The following is a 19,809-nucleotide window of genomic DNA, read 5'->3' on the forward strand; positions in this document are numbered from 1 at the left end:
CTTATTTAGTTTTAGTACTTAGCTAACTTATATAGGTATATTTTTCCTTTTTACCTTATTCTATAAAGGCTAAGATCTTAATAATTATATTTATTATATTTACTAATTTAGTAGATTTAAAAGAACCTAGAAATATATTATTTTTATATTAAATTTAAAGTAAGTAATAGTAAAGGTAATAAAATATAACTAGTCTCTTAAGATAACCTTAGGGTTAGAAGAGGGCCTTAATTATTTTATCTAACTAACCTCCTAATATATAACTAACTTATTTTTTATCTAACTAATTACTAAACTACTATATAAGGCCTATAATAATATTATTATTTACTTCTATAGTAGAGAATATTTAGTAAAGTGTATTAGCTATATTATAAGTATACTTATTATATTAACTTTTTATATAAAGCTCTTAAGTTACCCTAACTTCTATACTATACCTAAGATATATATAATTAATATTTACTACTATATCTTACTAAGTAGTAGCCTTATAGAGCTCTTAGTTTTCTTATAGTAGAATAGATCTTAAGCTCTTTATAAAAGATCTAAGCTTATATAATATACTACTATACTCTATCTAGACTATATCCTTAAAGGCTATAGATAAGGTAGGCTATTTTATTAATAAATAGCACTTAGTATTATATTAGTAGATATACTTATTAAAATATTAATAAATAGTTTAGGTAATAAAGCTTATATTATAAGTAATTACCCTTATTACCTTAAAGACTTAACTTATAAGTAAGGATTTATAGGGAGAGGCTTAATATAACCTTAGTACTATATATAATAATAAGGGGAAGACTTAATATAAGAATTATTAAAAGTAATAAAGGCTTTTATTAATATATTAGATAGTTTAATCTAAAATATAATTTTCTAGCTAGTAATAACTTAAAGATAACTCTCTAAGAGATTTAGGATTATAGTCCTTTTATTTACTAAAATAGGCGTTAGCTTAGCTATTAAAAGCCCTTAGTCCTCTATAAAACCTAAGTCTACTTCTAAGATATTAGCTAGATATATACTATATATTTAGTTATATACTATCCTAATATAAATATTTACTTAATCTATAGCTATAAGGAGTAATAGAGATAGGGTAAAGGGACCTATATCTCTCTAGTTATCTAGGCTAGTAGTATTATAGCTTAAAGAGTAAGTAGAAGAGTTAGTTAGGCTAGATAAATTAGTAGCTAAGTAAGTATTTTATATTATATTTTTACTATTATAGACTTCTACCTTAGTTAGTCTAATAAGATAATATTCTATAATATAAAGTAACTATTAAGCTAGCCTAGGCTTAGATTAATAGCCTTTAACTTAGCTATCTAGCTACCTAATTATAATTATAATATTAACCTTATAGTCTTCTATAAAGGTATATATCTTTTTAATTATTTTATATTACCTATTTACTAAGCTAATAATAAGGTCTTTATTAACTCTTAAGTATAGCTAATAAGGTATTTTTATTTATTATTAGAAAGTATAGGAAAAGATTATACCTAAAATTAAGAAGAAAAGGTAAAAATAATAGTCTTTTTTACTTATAATAGCCACTAAAGGCTATTACTCTATAACTAGCCTTATATCTATAGCTCTACGGTATTTAAGTAGCCGCTAGCTACCTACTAGGGGGCTAGAGAATAGCCTATAATCGCCACACTTATAACTAGATATACTATAAAAGGGGCTACTCTATATATAGTAAAGGCCTATATTTAGCTAAATAAGGACTATTTAAATAAATTTCTATTTTAAAGAGTATATTACCTAACTTTAAATTATACTAAAAATAATAATATTAGTTTTTAGTAGGTAATAGTTATATATTATTAAAAAGTAGATATATAAGAATAGTAAAGTAAAATTAATAAATAAGATATATTATAATATAATATAGATATAAACTTATTATATATTATTTCTTTTCTTAGACTTATTATCTCTTTTATTCTATTATAAGCTATAAAATTATATATTATAAATCCTTAAGTATCCTTTATTAAATATATCCTATACCCCTTAGTAATTCCTTACCTAGGTACTATATAAATAGATATACTTATTTTTATTATTATCCTCTCTAGTAATATAATTATTATACTACTACTAACCTTTTTCCCTAGCTAGAGAGAGATCTAAAAGTAATTAGTACTATCTACCCTAGTAAATATTATACTACTTAGCTTTAGGGGGCGTGATATTCTTATTAACACACTAAATATACTATAATATTAGTATTATAGCCTATATATTATTATTAATATTATTATTACCCTTAAGGTAATATTATATATAACTATAACTATTATTCTATAGCCTAGGCCTAGTTAGCTAATAAAGTCTAGCTATATTATATATAACTAATAATATACTAAATATATTAAGACTAGGCTAATATTAATATATATAGGCGTTTAGACTACTAGGTAGTGTTATATTACTTATAATATTATTTATATAAAGGTATTTTAGTTAGTAATTCCTCTTAATATATTAAATAACCTATCTTAATAATATAATAATATTACTATAATATATAATATAAATAATATTATCTTATAACTATCTCTTATTATAGCTAAGTATTACTTTATAGTTATTTACTAGCTTATTTTATATTATCTAGGTATTACTATACTTTATAGTTATAAAAGTTAAGTACCTCTTAGAGATAACTAATATATTACTCTATATTATTTACCTTACTTAGGTAGTAAAGCTCTATCTAAGCTACTATTTCTATCTATATTTCCCTTAAAACTTCTATACCTTTCTTAGTTTTAGTAAATATAACCTTCTCTAGAGCTTTATAGTTATAGCTCTTTAGTATCTTATAAAAGAGCTACGCCTTATATCTAGTATTAACTTCTTATTATCCTAATATAGTTATTATATAATAATAATATCTAAATTAGGTAAAGGTAGTTATATCTTACTTAATAGTCCTTATAGATAAGACCTTATTCTTAAATAGTAAGAGAATATTATTCTAATAGTAAAGGGTATAGGAATTATAGGTATATTATATATTACTCTAGATCTAGCTATTTAATAATTTTATAATAATAATATAAAAGATAAAATTAAAGAGCTAAAGAGACTAACCTATAAGACTCTAAATTTAATATAAAGTAATTATTATCTAAGAGAAATTTTAAAGCTATACTAGATTAAACTCTTTTAAGATATAATAAAAAAGGTTATTATATTTTAGTTACTTAAGAAGAATTCTTAAATAGATTAGGTATAGAAATAAATAAATAAGTTATAAAGGCTTAACCTATATAATATTAGTTTTTACTAAGAGTTTTAGCTATAATTAATATAATACTAACTAAGTATAAAGACTTATTATTACCTACTATAAGTATAATAAGCCTAGAGTAGGCTTTAAGCCTTTCCTAACCTCTACTTACTAGATATATTTAGATCTAAATAGTAAGATACCTTTTAATTAGTTAATTATATTAAAAATTAAAAAAGAGAGGTACCACCTACCTAGCTATATAGTAGTAGTAAGTAAGTACTTATAGATTTTATTACTAGGTAGTTAACTAATCTATTAAGTTTATAATAATAGTAAATTTAAGTGGTCTTATTTATAACATAGTCCTAAAGTGTCTAGGTAAAGAGCTAGTATAATACGTTAAGTCTACCTACTAACCTAGAGAGCTAGTAAGTCTAGAGGCTATATATATAGGCTATAACGGCGCTATATAGTTATATAAGATTCTAACTATCTCTAGGCTAAGGAAGATATATTCTATAGCTTCTATATCTAGCCTATACTTAAATAAATAATTATTTAATTTAATTTTAACTTAAGAAATTTAAATATATATTAGTCTAAGTTATATAAATTAGTTTCTACTTTATTTTTCTCTCTAAACTAGTATTAATAACTTTAATATAACTAGTTAGTCTATTTATAATTATATTTATATTACTTATACTATATATTTTTTATACCTGCTTTTTAGCTAGCTATAGCTATATAGCCCTTAGCTTTATTAGGAGAATAATAGAGAAAGTAAGTATATAATAATTACTATAATATCACATCCTCTTAAAGTAACTTTCTATAAGGCATAGTATATTAAGTAAATAGATAGGATATATAATTACTAAAAGTAACTTAAAAATTACTACTAAAGGCTTTTAGGTATAATATAATAAATAACGCCTTAAGTATATAGTCTTATATTAAATAGTTATATAAAAAAATTAAATATCTATAAAGTAGATATTAATAAAAAAATTATATAATATTTATTTTTAAAGAAAAATAAAAAAAAAGAAAAGTAAATATTAATTCCTACTACTATTTATTAATTATTCTATAGCCTCTATTATTTAGTAATAATAACTAAAGTTATAGTAATTTTATTTATTATAATAAGGCTAAGTAATAATAGATAAAGGACTATATATAGGTAGCCTATCTTAAAGAGTCTCTTTAGTAGGTTTAAACTTAGTATACTTTTACTAAGAATATAGTATATTAAAATAAATATAAAAATTAAAAGTAAGATTTAAAAATAATAAAACTATTAAAAATAATATTTATAGTACTATAAAGATAAGCTATAGTACTATTAGGGTAATAATATAATATATAACTATAAGGAAAATTAGTAAGATAGCTAACCTTTAAACCTTTAATAAGTAATATATTAAAATTATAGGCTTATTCTTATATAGTTCCTAAAAAGACATTTATAGGAAATTAAGGAAGATAGGCGTTAAATCTACTATAAAAACTATTCTATAGACTATCTTAGTTATAATAAATACTACCTTTATATAAGGAAATAAACTTATTATAATAATAAAAAAGAAGAAATTACTAATACTAAATAAAAAATAGTTAAATACCTATTTAGAAGCTAATATATATATACTACTAAAGGTAAACTACTACTACTTTAGTTAACCTATAGCCTTATATATAAATAATACCTCTATACTATTACCACCTAAGTTAAAAGAGTCTACCCCTAAAGTAGATACTAGTACTAATAATAAAGCTAAAAAGGCTACTAAAGCTAAAGCTAAGAAGGCTACTAAAACTAAAGCTAGTAAGGCTACTAAAACTAAAGCTATAAAGGCTACTAAAGCTAATACTAAGAAGGCTACTAAAGCTAAGGCTAAGAAGGCTACTAAAGCTAAGGCTAAGAAGGCTACTAAAGCTAAGGCCACGAAAGCTACTAAAGCTAAAGCTAAAAAGGCCGCTAATACTAAAGCCTATAAGGCCGCTAAGGCAAGGAAGAGGGCTATAGAGAACCCTAATAAAGTTAACGTTAGAGAATAGAGATTTAACTAGAGAGAGCTAGGCCTAAATAGTAAGTATATATATAATACTTATCTAGGTAAATTCTCTAATACTAGAAAAATAGTTCTATTAACTTATTTAAATAATACTAAACTAAAAAGATCTATATAATATAAGAATTATAAGATAATAATTAAATACTAGACTAGTATAGGCTATTTACTTATTATAGACCCTTAAACTAACTATTTAAAGCTCCCCTATACTAAGGTAAGCTATCTAATATAATAATCTAATTATATAACTATAACTACTACTTTCTAGGATATTATAAATACTATTATACTATTAAGCTTAAAGACTAGCTTAGATAAGAAAGCTTTAATAGATTTTATCTAGTAGATAGTAATATATAATAGAAGACTATATTATATATATAGTATTTTAGATAGTAAGTTAATACTAAGACTCTTTACTTAGACTATACTAAAAGATACTTTTAGGAAAGTAGTAGATTACTAAATTAATAAAATTAGGGAGTCTTTTAAGTAACTTAACCTTATATCTCTTAAGGCTAAGAGAAAGATATAGTTAGCTTTACTAAAATTAAACTAATAAAACTAGTTAAATCTTTAAGAATTAATAAATATATTACCTAATTATTCTTCCTATTATTACCTTATTTATTAGTTTTTAAGGCTAAGTAAGTAAATACTTTAGTATAAAAGCTATATATATAAGACGTTTTTACTAGTAAGTTAAGTTAATAAGATAATAAAATAACTATCTAGGCTTCTAATTTATAGTTATAAAGTAAATAATTATTAATTTCTACTTACTCTTATTATCTATTTAATTTAATTAATAAAGAAAAGAGTAAATAACTCTTTAGTCTAGGTCTAGTATAGTATTTATAGTAGTACTTACTAATTATAGTACTTAGGACTATAGTATTTAATAGTAATATATAGAAGATCTATAATAGAAAAGGCCTTAAAGTAACGCCTCCTAACCTTAATATAACTATTATTCTTATATTAACTATTAGTCTAGATATATAATAATATAATATAATTATTTAAGGTAAAAGTTACTAATTAGAGAATTAACTAAAAGCTAATAATTAGTACTTTATTATAGATTACTACCTATTTTATAAGCTATATATATTTAGAAGAGTTAATATTATACTAATAGTAAAGTATATTAGTATTAGCCTAAACTAGTCCTTAGTAAAGCCACTAGTATAGTATACCCCTCCTTAGTAGTAAGCTACTCTATACTTAGCCTTACTACTAAACTAGAGCCTAAACCTAACACTAATATCTCCTTATTTCTATACACCTACTATAATACTAACCTCTTCCACTATAGGCTAAATATTTAGCCGTTATTATCTATATTCTAGTTAACTAGTTACTTACTCTCCTATAGCTTAAAAGAGAGTTTCTCTAATATATTAAGAAAAGTTAATATATTAGCTAGTATATTAAATAAAAGAAAAAGGAACTTAAAATAACCTAGTAGGAAATTCTAAACTTAAAGTAGCCTAAGTTAAGTCTAGGCCTAGATAAAGGACTAATTATTACTATAGTTAAAGCGCCTACCTAAAAAGGATATACTAGTTAAGACTATATAATAGTAGAGAGCTAGACGGCCCTAGACCTTAGGACTAGTATAATAAACCCTACTTAAAGATAGTAGTAAGGGAAGATATAGTTAAATAATAGTAGCTTACCTTCTTTTTCTAATTTATTCTATTTTTAAAGATATATAAATATAAAAACTATATATATATACTAATATTATAAAATTAATATACTTCCTTTAGATATAGCTAACTTTAGAAGCTATTATTAAAATATCTAACTCCTTTTACCTTATCCCCTTTTAGGGCTAAGTATCTATCTTAAAAAGCTTAATTAAATCCCTTACTAATATAAATTATATACTTAGAATAAGTTATAGTATAATTAATCTACTTCTATATAACCTCTCTAATCTTAATTAGAGGTTATTAGACCTTATAGAATATATAGAAGAAACTATCTATATATTTAAGAATAAGGTTTATTTATAATATATCCTTACTTATATCTACTAAAAAGGATAGTTATTAACTACTAAATAGCTATTACCTTATTTATTATTAGTACTTACCTAACTATAGGCGTCCTAGGCTAGGATAGGATAGTATATAACCTGCTTTAAAGATCCTAGTTATTATTAATAAGTAAAAGAAAAGGCACTACTAGTAATAAGTTTTAAAGGTAGAAATAAGTAAATATAAAATAAAGTAAATATTATAACCTATAAATTACCCTTTATATATAATATAAATATACTAAGTACTTAAGTAGATTATAATTATAATAGTTTTATTAGGAACTTATACTATAACTTAGGGGTCTTAAGGTAATTATTAGCTTATAGATAGAGTAGGTGCTTTAATATACCTAAATTAAAACTTATTAATAGTTCTACCTTTATTTTTAAGTAAGTAGTTTTATAGTATAGTTTAGGTAAGAATATATATAATTAGTTATATATTATAAACCTTAAGAATATTACTATTAATCGCTATTATTAGTTACTATAGCTTAGGTAGTAAACTAGGCTAGCTAGTAAGATAGCTAGTAAGAGCACTAACGAGGAATTCTCTAAGGGATATAGTATAATTTTTCACGGCTCTGACGGCTATGATGACTAAATCGCTAAAAGGCCCACGAAAACGGACGTACCGCACGTCGCGGGGTTGTCGATGTGAGAAAAAGGGTCGCTCTAGATCCTAAAGCCGTGTGCAGAAGAAGAGCGTGTTAGTGAGCCGCCGCCAGGCGTACGCCTTTTAGCGTCTAGGAGCAGCATAACAGGTAATAGGTAGTATTATTAAGTACTAATTTTATTAGGAGCCTACCTAGCTACTAATTAGTAATAACATTATTTAGGAAGTAAAAGACTAGGTTATTATTATATTTAGCTTAGATATATAGTATAAGGAGGTAAGAAAGCTAAGGTTAATTTAATATATAAATATAACTAAGAGTAAATAATAGTAAATAGTATATAGCTATATACCTAGTTTATTACTAACTAGTATTTTATACTATACTAAATTAACTCCTAAAAATTCGTCTTAGCTATAATAATATCTTCCCTATTATATAAGGCCCCTCCTAGCGTAAACATATCTAAACCTATTATATAGATTATATAGAACGTCTTAGTATACTAGGCGTACTTTACTTTATACTATTATAGTTAAACTTATCCCTCTTTTATTTCCTCCCTACCTTAGAAAGTTTAGATAATTACTTATATTTAGGTAGTGGTAGGATGGTTACCTAATTAAAATTAATTACTATCACATGGCATCACTTAGTGTTCTAAAGTAGGTTTAACTTATATTTATCTTAGTAGTTTATACTATTCTTATAAATTATTTATATAGATTACTATACCTCTTATTTTAGATTTAATAGCGCTAGATCTATTACCACCCTAGCCTATAATATTAACATTATATAGATTATATATACACTACTAGGTAAGAGGTAGCTAAGATAGAATAAGCTATACCTAGGTATATAGGCACTATATTACCTTAAAGCTTTTTAAGTCACTAATAGATACTATACTTATACTCTAGGCGCCTTAGACGCGTAGATATAGTGCCTTTACTAATAAAAGTGTAGCTAAAGCGTACTAGTTCTAACTTAAATAGTACTCTACTAGAACTATATTTACACTAGCTAATAAGGGTATTATAACTCTTATATAAGTCCTAATATAGCTACTTACTTATAAGTTTAGTTAACTCCTAAGTATTAATTAGGTAATATATATTACTACTAACACTATAATAAAGTATATTAGGGTACCTACTATCTAGTTTATAACCTAGCTTAAGGCTAAGAAGGTAGGCTTATATATAGTATTATTTTATAAGCGCTAGAGTAAAGCCTTTAGTGCCTCTTTCTTTACTCTTCCTACTAGAGTCCTTCTCTCCCTTATTAACACTAGCTCTTACTCTATACTAGCGTTAATAGCCCTCTACTCCGCCTTCTTTATCCTCATCACGCGACTTAAGAGGCGCCGTAGAATCCTTACACGACTTCGATCGTAAAGGGTATTTTTAAGCCACCAGGGATGCATCATAAGCAAAGGATTTATCTATGCCGCGCGAGGGCATAGATAAAGATAAATCTATATTATCTAACTCTTATAGAGTAACTAGGTCTATATAAGCTTCCTTTTTCTATTTTTTTAGAATACCCTTAGCCTAGTTTATTACCTCCTTAAGTAGATGGCCTATAAGCGCCTAAGAGTAGAGGCTTAATAGATAAAAGCTAGTAAGCTAAGTAACTATAGTCTAAGATATTTATTTAATATAAAGCTTAGCTATTAGTTAAATCACTATTTTATCTAGTATATAAAAGTACTAGTATAAAATAAGTAACTTTACTTAGTTATAATAAAAAAGCACTAAAGATTTTCTAGTAGTAATATAGCTATATCTAACCTTATACTATAATATATAATTAAAGACTTATATTAGTACTATAGTAATCTACACTACTTCTTACTCTTTTATTTAAAGTGTTAAGTTTATTTTATATTATTTAGTCTATGCCTACTTATAGATATTTATAAATAGTGTCTCCTTTTTAAGAGTAGCCTTAAGATCCTCTATAATAAACTTATATATAGCCTTATAATTATATATAAAAGCTAGGCTCTTATTTTTATCTATACCTATTTAAATACTACCTCTATTAGGTTATTACTTTCCCCTCTTTATTTTTATTTTAGCTCTAATATCTTTATTAAGGTCCTTAAAGTTATAAATACTATTTATAAATATAAGATTTATAATTTAGTACTTCTAGCGTAGCTCCCTATTAGCCTAAATAGGCTCTAGAATTATCTATATAGGGTCTTTAACCGTTATTTTTTTAAAGTATTTAATAATATTCTTATAACTAGCTTTTTTTTACTTAAAATTAATTCTATTATCTCTTATTATATTAGCTTATTAAAAAAGACACCTCTTACTATAAATATAGATAATATTATTAAAGTGTTCTTATTACTAGCTATTAGTAAAGGTATACTAAGGGTAAAGCTATCTAAGATAATATTTACTATTAACTAATATTACTAAGCTAGTAAAGCTCTCTAATAGACTAGTAAGCCTAAGTTTTTAGTATAGATTAAAGTGATAATTATATAGATACTTTATTAATATTATCCTTTAGTTTTTATATTACTTATTATCCTCTTATGCCTTTACTTCTTCCTTTTTATATCGCTTATTCTCCTTATACGCCTTTACTTCTTCCTCTTATGCCTTTACTTCTTCCTTCTCGTGTTACTTATTCTCTTTTTATACCTTTACTTACTACAGCTGCCTTTTAAGCTCCTAAATTCTACCTTTAGATATTATAGTTATTAGTATAGGTAGGATTAAAGGCAGGACTAGAGGCAGGATTAGAGGTCTACTAGGCAATAAATAAAGTAATTAATATATAATATTAATTAGGTAAGGTTATAGGGCTAGTCTATAGCGGCTATCTAGGGTTCCCTACTATAATAGTAAGTACTTACCTAGATATATATTAGAACCTATTATAGCCTTAGGCCTATATACTTATCTTTAGTCTAGCTTACTTACTAATTAGTCTCTTAATTAATAATAAAAGATAGCTTTAATTATTACTAGCTAATATAATTACTTATATAATATAAAGTCATCTAGTGATTAAAAGGGGTTAATATAAATTACGATAACGTAGTGTCTATAAATCTAAAGTAATAGAGTATATAGGAGACTCTCTTAAAGTAGAGTAAATACCGTAGTACTACTAAGGCATAGCCGTCTACGGCCTTACACGTTTAAGTAAAAATCATAGATAAAGGAGCTACTCCCTATAGGGAATTAGCTAGCTATATACTAAGCTAGTTTAAAAATAGTTTTACTTATATACCTAGCCTACTAGGTAGTAGCTTAATAGGTAGAGTTATAAGCCTGCCCTACTATATAGATATTATATAATTAATACTTAGTAAGTGAATAAGTTATAGCTAATATAAGAATACTACTAAGTTTTATATTATATATTTTATAAATTTCCTTTTAAGGTTTATTACTATATATTCTTATTACTCTATTACTTTCCTTACTAGAATAACGCCACCTTATAATATAAGCTAAGTGTTAGAAAAACTACTATTTACTTTATATAAGCGTAGTCTATTAGTAATTTTAAGTAATAGCTAAATTAATTACGCTATAGATATAAAAAGGATCTTAATAACTATTTAAACTTTAGAGTAACGTAAAAAGTATAGATTATTCTTATATAATATTCTACGTAAATATAGTCCTATAGCTATTTTAGTCTATACTCTTAGTCTTAGATAAGGATATATTATAGACTTAATAGATCTAAAACATATAAATCTCTATTATTTAATCTTAGAAAATAAAAACGTAATTAATTATCTAACTATTAAAGTATTAGTAGTTATAAATTAAATACCTATATTAGTTAATAGTAATACCCTCTATCCCCCTTTTAATTACTAAATATTAACTTAAGCTAGATTAGATATCCCTTTATTACTACTAAGTAGCTAAGAGCTAGACATCTATAAATAGCTAAATAAATGTTACTAGCTACCTAATTATATAACTAAAATGACTATAGACCTAATACATAACCTTAGGTCTAGGCTAGAAGTCTACTAAAGACTTATTTATATCCCTAGTTTATAGAAATAGTAGGTAATTAAAAACGCTATAATAGAAGGAACTAAGTATATATTTAGAGAGGAGTTATGTTATACTATTAGAAAAGTATATACCTATAGTTAGATAAAAGCTTTAGTAATAATAGTACTACCTAAATAAGGTAGACTAGTTAATTACCTTATAAGCCTTAATATCTATAAGGAGGAGGTAGATTAGCTTACTTTAGCTCTTTTTAATATAAAAGTAACCTAGGTATAATAGGGTTTATACGTCATCCTATATAATAAGTTCATAATTATTTTAATATATGCTAAGACTAAAGTTACTCTTAAGGGAGCTATAGATAAGACTATTATTAATATATTTAGTTTATAAACATATAACGCTATTAATAAGAGTTATATATATAAAAGGGAATAGGAAGTAGGTAAGTAGTTAATATATTATATTTCTATAATTATTATAAAAAGTAAGACTATTATTAATATCTCCCTTAGCCTAGAGAGTGGTATTTAGATATAAAATATACTATATATATAGTATATTATTATAATTACTTTATTTATATTTTAAGTTAAATTTCTCTAACTTTTCTATTTATAATATATAGCTTAGTTCTTAGTAATACTAACCCCTATCCTTCTAGCTAGTTCTTAAGCTTTATTATCTACTCTTTACTATTACTAGTAGTCTTATAAATAGTAATATTATACCCTTTCTAATATATTATCTAGCCTCTACTAGTAATTATAATAGCTCTATTATTCCTAACTCCTATCTAGGTTATTAAGGTATTAAGTATTATAGGTGTAAATACCTAAAAATAAGTTAGATTAACTAATTTAGGCAGGAGAGTGATTTTACTATAAAGACGTAGTTACCTTAGGTAGGCTAGCTAGATAGTTAGGCTAAGCCTATCTAGATTTATACGTAATATATTAGGGATATAAAGGAACTACGTAAAGCTTAATAATAAGCGTTCCTTAGCTAAAGTTTAAGATAGTAGGTAATGTCTAGAAGTTTAGTTACTTAGTATAAATTAAATAAGGTTAGATACTATAGTGACTAATTTTAATAGAAATAGTGTAAGTACTGTGTTTCTATTATCCTAATAATAAGTAGGCTATTATATAAGTTTTAAGGAGAGAATAAAATAGGTTATGGGGCTAATAATATATAATTATAAGTTAGGTATAAAGTGCCTAAATACTAGCTATAATAGCCTAAAATATACTTCCCTCTAATCTATAAAAATAGTATAATACCTATAGTACTAAAAAAACCTCTTATTATAGTATTAGTGTTTATTTATTTATTATTTATTATGCCTAATGTTAGTATTTATTTTTACTATAAATATTACTATTTATCTATTAATAATTTCTCTATCTTAGTAAAAGCCTATAAAGTTACTATTTAGTGTTAAGATAGGCAAAATATCATACTACTCTAATAGGAGACTAGCACCTTATAACTTAAGGTAAAAAGGTTCTCTAGAAGTATCTAGGGAACTATTATATTAAGTATTTTGCTAAAGACTAAGCTATAGAAATAAGTAGACTACTAAATAAAGCCTAAACTTCACTTACCTATCTAACCTATTATTAGAAAAGAAATATTAGATTAATCCCTAAGGCTTTAGATAGTACTAATAGTCAATAGTTAGGCTATTTAATAAGTATAGTTATAAAATAGCGTTAGAAGTATTTACTCTCCTACACTATATAGACTATAGGTTTATAGGGTTTATAAAATATCTTACCTTATATCTAAGTAAAGTAAATTCTATAAGAGTTTCTTTTTTAACCTCCTATTTTCTTCTAATAAATAATTAGTCTAAATAAGCTATACCCGGTTTTACTAGTAACTTATTATAGCAGGCGGCAGAACTAGGCTCTATATACACGTCATTAGGGCAAAGTATATTAAGTCTAACCTTTATACGCCTATAATACTTTAAAATCTTCTATATTTTAGGCTAATATTAAATCTAGTAGTAATTTAGATAGTTATAGTTTATATAAACCTACGGTTTTCTAACCTAGGTCTTAGCCTTTTTATTACCCTAATTAATAAACTATAAATAAATATTTAGTACTTACTATAAAAAACTAGCCTTCTTAGCTAAGTAGGTAGTTAGACTAAGTATACTATTAGTAATAGGCTAGTGTCTAATCTTAGTAGAACTCTAACTTAGGTAAGTCACTTTATCTATTAATTTCACTAATTATATAAGCTACTATCTATAGCCCTAAGCTTACTAACTATACTTATAAGTAAACCTACTAATTACTTAACTTAAATAGTAAGACTAAGGGAATATAGTAAGAGATAGGTAGATAAGAGATATATAAGAAACATACTAAGGAATTTATTAAGAAGTTTATTAGAATTTATTAAGTAATATACTAAGCAGTCTAATAAAAAACCTTATAAGCAGAGAAATAGTAGAGAAAAAAGTAACCCCTCTAAGATATTTTATATATATTTTACCTAGCCTTCTTTAAGAAACCTACTAAGATCTTTATTAAATATAGACTCTACTTATATAGACTAGGCTAGTTATATACTTTAAAAATATAACACGTGGCTAAGATATAATATATCTTATAGGTACTATATATAGATCTCTAGGACTTAGGAAAATATAATATTTAATTATTTCCTATATATAAGAAGCTTATATTACGTTATATAAGTCTTCTCTATCGCTAATAATAAAATACTTATCTATTTAAAAGATATTTCCTAGGTATATCCTTATACTACCCTTCTTCTTCTTATATCCTTTATTAAGCTATCTATATATCTTTTTTTTTTTTTTAAGAAATAATATAGTCTTAGAAGAAGTAAGTAGAGGTATATCTTTAATCTAATATACTATCTCTTTACTTATACGTTAATTAACTATTAATATCTAATATTATAATATATAAAGAGATATAGAACTCTAATAAGGCAAAGGCTTATTTTTATTTTATTAAGGAGCGGTTTTAGAACTCTATGCTTACTACTATATACTAGTATAAGCGGTACTATACGTTCTGTCCCAGGTAAACGAGCCTATGATCACGTTAAACACGCCGCTAGTAAAAGACCTCTAAGTAAGCTACCCTTCACCTTACCTAAGTTACTAAACTAACTAATATAAGACACCCCCTAAAATAAAAATAAAGCTACTAGTATATAATATAATATTATTAAATATACTACCTAGTTATATACCCTACTATCTAAGTTACCTAAATTAGATATTATAAATAAAGATAGTAAGATCTATAGTAAACTATTATATACTTTACTTACCTATTCGCTTATAGATAAATATACTAAGAGAAACGTGGTCTATTATAAGGAAGAGTATAAAAATACTAATATTACTACTACCTTAGAGGACAGTATCCTTCTAAAGATAAAGGCGTTATAAGGTATAAAGCCCTTAATATTAATTAAATTTACTAGGCTAAATATTATAAGATATCTTAGAAAATAAAACTAAAGAAATAACCTTATAATATAAGGGTAATAAACTAAGTACTTCCTAACTAAAGGCCTTATTATCTACACTAGACCCCTTATATTACTCTTAGTTAGCAGATTAAGATAGTAGAGATAGTAATAGATTATTATATATATATAAATCTATAGACTTAATGTCTTTACTAGCTATATCACTATTAAAGTATAATATATTATATTTTATATTTAAAGATATATTAAATATATTTCTAGCTACTACTAGGATAGTGCTAATAGATAGATAATCTTATTAGGTGTTAGCTAAGGCCTAATTCTAAGTATATAGCTAATAATATATAAATATTTAATAAGGTAAGCATAAGGTTATTAAGTTTAAAGGGCTATAGAACCCCGCCCTTATTAGATACTAGTCCTCTAATAATAATAAAGCTATATAAATATAAATAATATAAAAATAAATAACTTTAATAAATTATATATAGTATATATATATAATTAAATAGAAGTTTAGTTACTCTTTAATATAATTATTTAATCTCTCCTATCTCTTACTCTAACTATATAAAAAGAGTTAGTAAATAGTAAAATACTTTATTATAATAAAATACCTAAGATAATAAGCTTTAGTAAATTTATTAATAAGAATATAAGTTTTACGCTAGGTAATAATTAGCTATAGCTAATTAGAATATAAACTCCCTAATAATATAGGTATTTTCTTTAGTTACTATATAAAGTAAGGGGAGTAATAATATAAACTAGTTATAGTATATTTAGAAGGAGATACTTAGGTTATTATTAAGCTAAATAAGGTTACTATTCTAACTCTACTATCTAATAAACCTATTAATATTATACTTAGGAAATAGAATATAATAGAGTATAAGGTTTAAGAAAGAGGGTTTATAAATTATACTATTAGTTCTTATCTTATCTTACTAAAGGTTAGGTTTTAGTTTCTTCTATAAAGGGTACTATTCTACTTAGCTATATTTTTAATAAAAAAGTTAGAAGGGAAGCTATATTCTTACTAAAATCTATATCCTATAACTTATTACTAATAGGAATGTCTATATATACTATTATAGATATTACTAGGATACCGTTAAATATTCCCTCCTAAGATATAACTAAGAAGGTATTATATATTAAATCCTAGTTTTTTAATCTTAATCTATAAAACTATATATATTCTTCTAATATCTAGTACTATATAGGATCTATAATACTAGTTATAGCCCCCCTTATAACGTTACCCTATAAAGTAGTATAAGAAGTAGAGGCTAAAATTTCTAGGTTAGTATTTAATACCTTACTAGTATCTAACCTCTTTATAGTCTCTTCTATACTTAGTCTATACCTTTTTAAGGTAAGACTATCTTTAACCTAAGGTCTCTTCTACCTAGCTACTATACTAGTCTATTCTCTACTACTCTTACCACTATACACCACGTTCTTAGCCTTAGAGCCGCCTAACTAAGTTATAGATTCTAGGTTAAGGTTAGGAGCGTTATTATATTCTAGTATATAATATATATATATAATATTATTATAACTACTATTTATAACTAAAGTTATTTTACTATAATATAAAGGTTTAGACTTATATTATATACTAATATTATATATAAGATTATAAGGTCTATTTATAGCTTTAGTAAGAATAGGATCTAATAATTCTACTACCTTAGACTAAAATAGATATAGTATATTTACTCTTTTATCTCTTAGTAGTATTAACTCTAGAAACTTACTAAGTATTATATCTATAAATAATTCTATATATAAGAATACCTAGTCACTTATACTAAATATTAATAAAATATATTTATATATTAAAAGCTACCTTTTTATCTAGTAATAATACTAGATATAAAATAATATAAGGTAGAAAATAAAGATAACTTAATATAGAGTATAACTACCCTTAAGCTACTAGGTAATATATAAGAGAACTAAATATAAAGCCTATTCTAGACTATCTTTAAGGCTAACCTAATCCTTATTAGAGGCTTTATAGATTAAGTAGAAGCTTATAGTAGTGTAGCTAAAGATTATAAGAATAAGTAAGCTAGCTATACTAAAAGGTATAAAGAGCTAAATTACTCTTAACGCCTTATATACTTACTATTTTAAGTTACTACTCTATATTACTAAGTTCTTATTAATAATTTTAAAATATAATAAGGCTAGGTTTATAAATAATACTACCTAGTAAAGGTACTATAATATCTTAGTATTATTTTTTATTATATTATATATTTTATTATAAATAACTATTATATTATCCTTCTCTAAGGTATAGTAGTGCTATAGGCTTAGTAAAGAGGGCTTTAACTCCCTATTAAACCTATAGAGTTAAATTACTAACTTAAAATTATTACTATTATATATTATCTACCTAAAACCACTTATAAAGGTAGGTAGTAGTAGAGGGCCACTAATAACTTTTAGGCTAGCTAGGGTTAGATATATAACACTAGGTTTAATACTTTACTAAGATTAATACTTAGTATTAGCTAGTAAACTAGTAAACTATTAAGAACTTACCTTAGATAGAGTGTTATTTACCTAGTTAGGTCTATATATCTATATATTAGGGAGTATATCTTTACTATATTTTATAATATAGGTCCCTAATTAAAAGAGAATAAAGCATAGATCTTCCTATAGCGTAAAGAAGTAATACTACTTAGCTATTATTATATAAATAATATAAAGGCATTTATACTACTTAACCTTAATAATATATAAAGTATCCTTTATAATATATTTATTAGTATAATAAATAGTAACTAAAATAATATTATTATTATCTTAACACTAGCTACTAATATTAATCTTATATAATAGATTATATTAGATAATAGAGGCTAGTAATAACTTTATAGGCTTCTAATAGTTATAAGATAGTGGTTATATAATAATAGTTATAAAAAGAGAGAAGGTAGGCGGGAAGGAGGAGGTAGATTTATCTTATAATACTAATATACCTATAATAATCTTAGCTACTTACTAATAAGACACTCCTATAATCACCTTTTACTAACTTAGTACTCTTAATATAAGGATATAGATATTATATTTATAGTAGTGTATATAGATATATAGCCTACTTAGCTTAGCTAGTTTAGCTAAACTAGCTAAGCTAAGTAGGCTATACTCTTTACTAAAATAAGTATATAGATAGTTATTAAATACTAAATTAGCTACTTCCTAGGTTAAGAGGGGGTTATATATGTTTTTATAAGGTACTAACTTAGCTATTATAGCCACTAATAATAGTTATACTTAATATAGTCTTAATAGCTACTATAGATAACTTATAAAGATAATAATGACCTAGATTATAGGTCCTAGTCTAGCCACTCTTTCTAGTGTCCTTAGGAATAGATATATAAGAACTAATTACTATCTTAATTTCTAATTTAATAAAGAGCTTATAGTAGGCCTATAAGATCTTAAATAATTAATAGGCGCCTATACTATTAATATAAACCACTTTAAGTATAGTAAGGCCTTATAAAGTATACTATTTTAGCGTAAGTTATATATACCCTAGTAATACCTAGGTCTTATATAGGTTTTATATAAATAAGATATATTACTTATAGCTTAGTATTCTTAATAACTTTAAAATATAGGCTATATTATTTTTTATAATACTACCTAGTATTAATACTTTAGAATATATCTTAGGGTTTATAATATATACTATCTTTATTATATATCTTATAATTAGGCTTTCTTTTAAAAAATCCTTTCTTATTATAGTTAAGCTTATATTAAGTATTATATTATTATTTATATATATACTAGTTTTTAGTATATTACGTTTTAAGGCTAATATAGGGCTTTAGTTTAGATTATTTAATACTTTATAACTAGTAAACTAGCTATATATAAGTATATAAGTAATAAGTATCTAAATATAGTTTTATTAAATAGACTTAGGCTAATAATAATAGACTAAATTAAATATAAATCTACTTTATTAAGTTAGTTTATACTTTTATATAATTATATAGGTATTAGGCTATATAGCCTTACTATGCCTTATTATATTTAGCTTTTAAAGCTACCTTATTATATAATTATAATAGTATTAGGTTTCTATTTTAGTTATAAGTATAGTCCTAGCCTTAATAGCTTATAATATTACTAGTACTATTAATAATAAGGACCTATAATAAGATACTTTACGTAAAGTATATAGAACTATAGCTTAGCTTATATTCCTAGTACTTACTAGCCTAGTATTAATACTACCCTACTATATTATTCCTACTAA

The 19,809-nt window shown here is 24.2% G+C and overlaps 1 protein-coding gene across 1 annotated transcript; it reads right to left on the bottom strand.

The window, feature by feature from the left end:
- Window positions 1-6,074: 6,074 nt before the first annotated feature.
- BBA_09781 (uncharacterized protein) lies at window positions 6,075-9,439 on the bottom strand (the record flags this gene model as incomplete). Its single annotated transcript, XM_008604878.1, has 19 exons — window positions 6,075-6,082; window positions 6,127-6,135; window positions 6,215-6,232; window positions 6,436-6,447; window positions 6,648-6,655; window positions 6,712-6,715; window positions 6,877-6,894; window positions 7,026-7,044; window positions 7,167-7,191; window positions 7,379-7,384; window positions 7,448-7,467; window positions 7,845-7,857; window positions 8,029-8,075; window positions 8,526-8,529; window positions 8,578-8,598; window positions 8,782-8,790; window positions 8,888-8,894; window positions 9,086-9,104; window positions 9,395-9,439. The coding sequence occupies 19 exons, from the start codon at window positions 9,437-9,439 to the stop codon at window positions 6,075-6,077; spliced, it is 312 nt and encodes a 103-aa protein (XP_008603100.1).
- Window positions 9,440-19,809: the final 10,370 nt, after the last annotated feature.

The sequence above is a fragment of the Beauveria bassiana genome (genome assembly GCF_000280675.1).
Source record: "Beauveria bassiana ARSEF 2860 unplaced genomic scaffold BBA_S00067, whole genome shotgun sequence".
NCBI classification, from domain to species: domain Eukaryota; kingdom Fungi; phylum Ascomycota; class Sordariomycetes; order Hypocreales; family Cordycipitaceae; genus Beauveria; species Beauveria bassiana.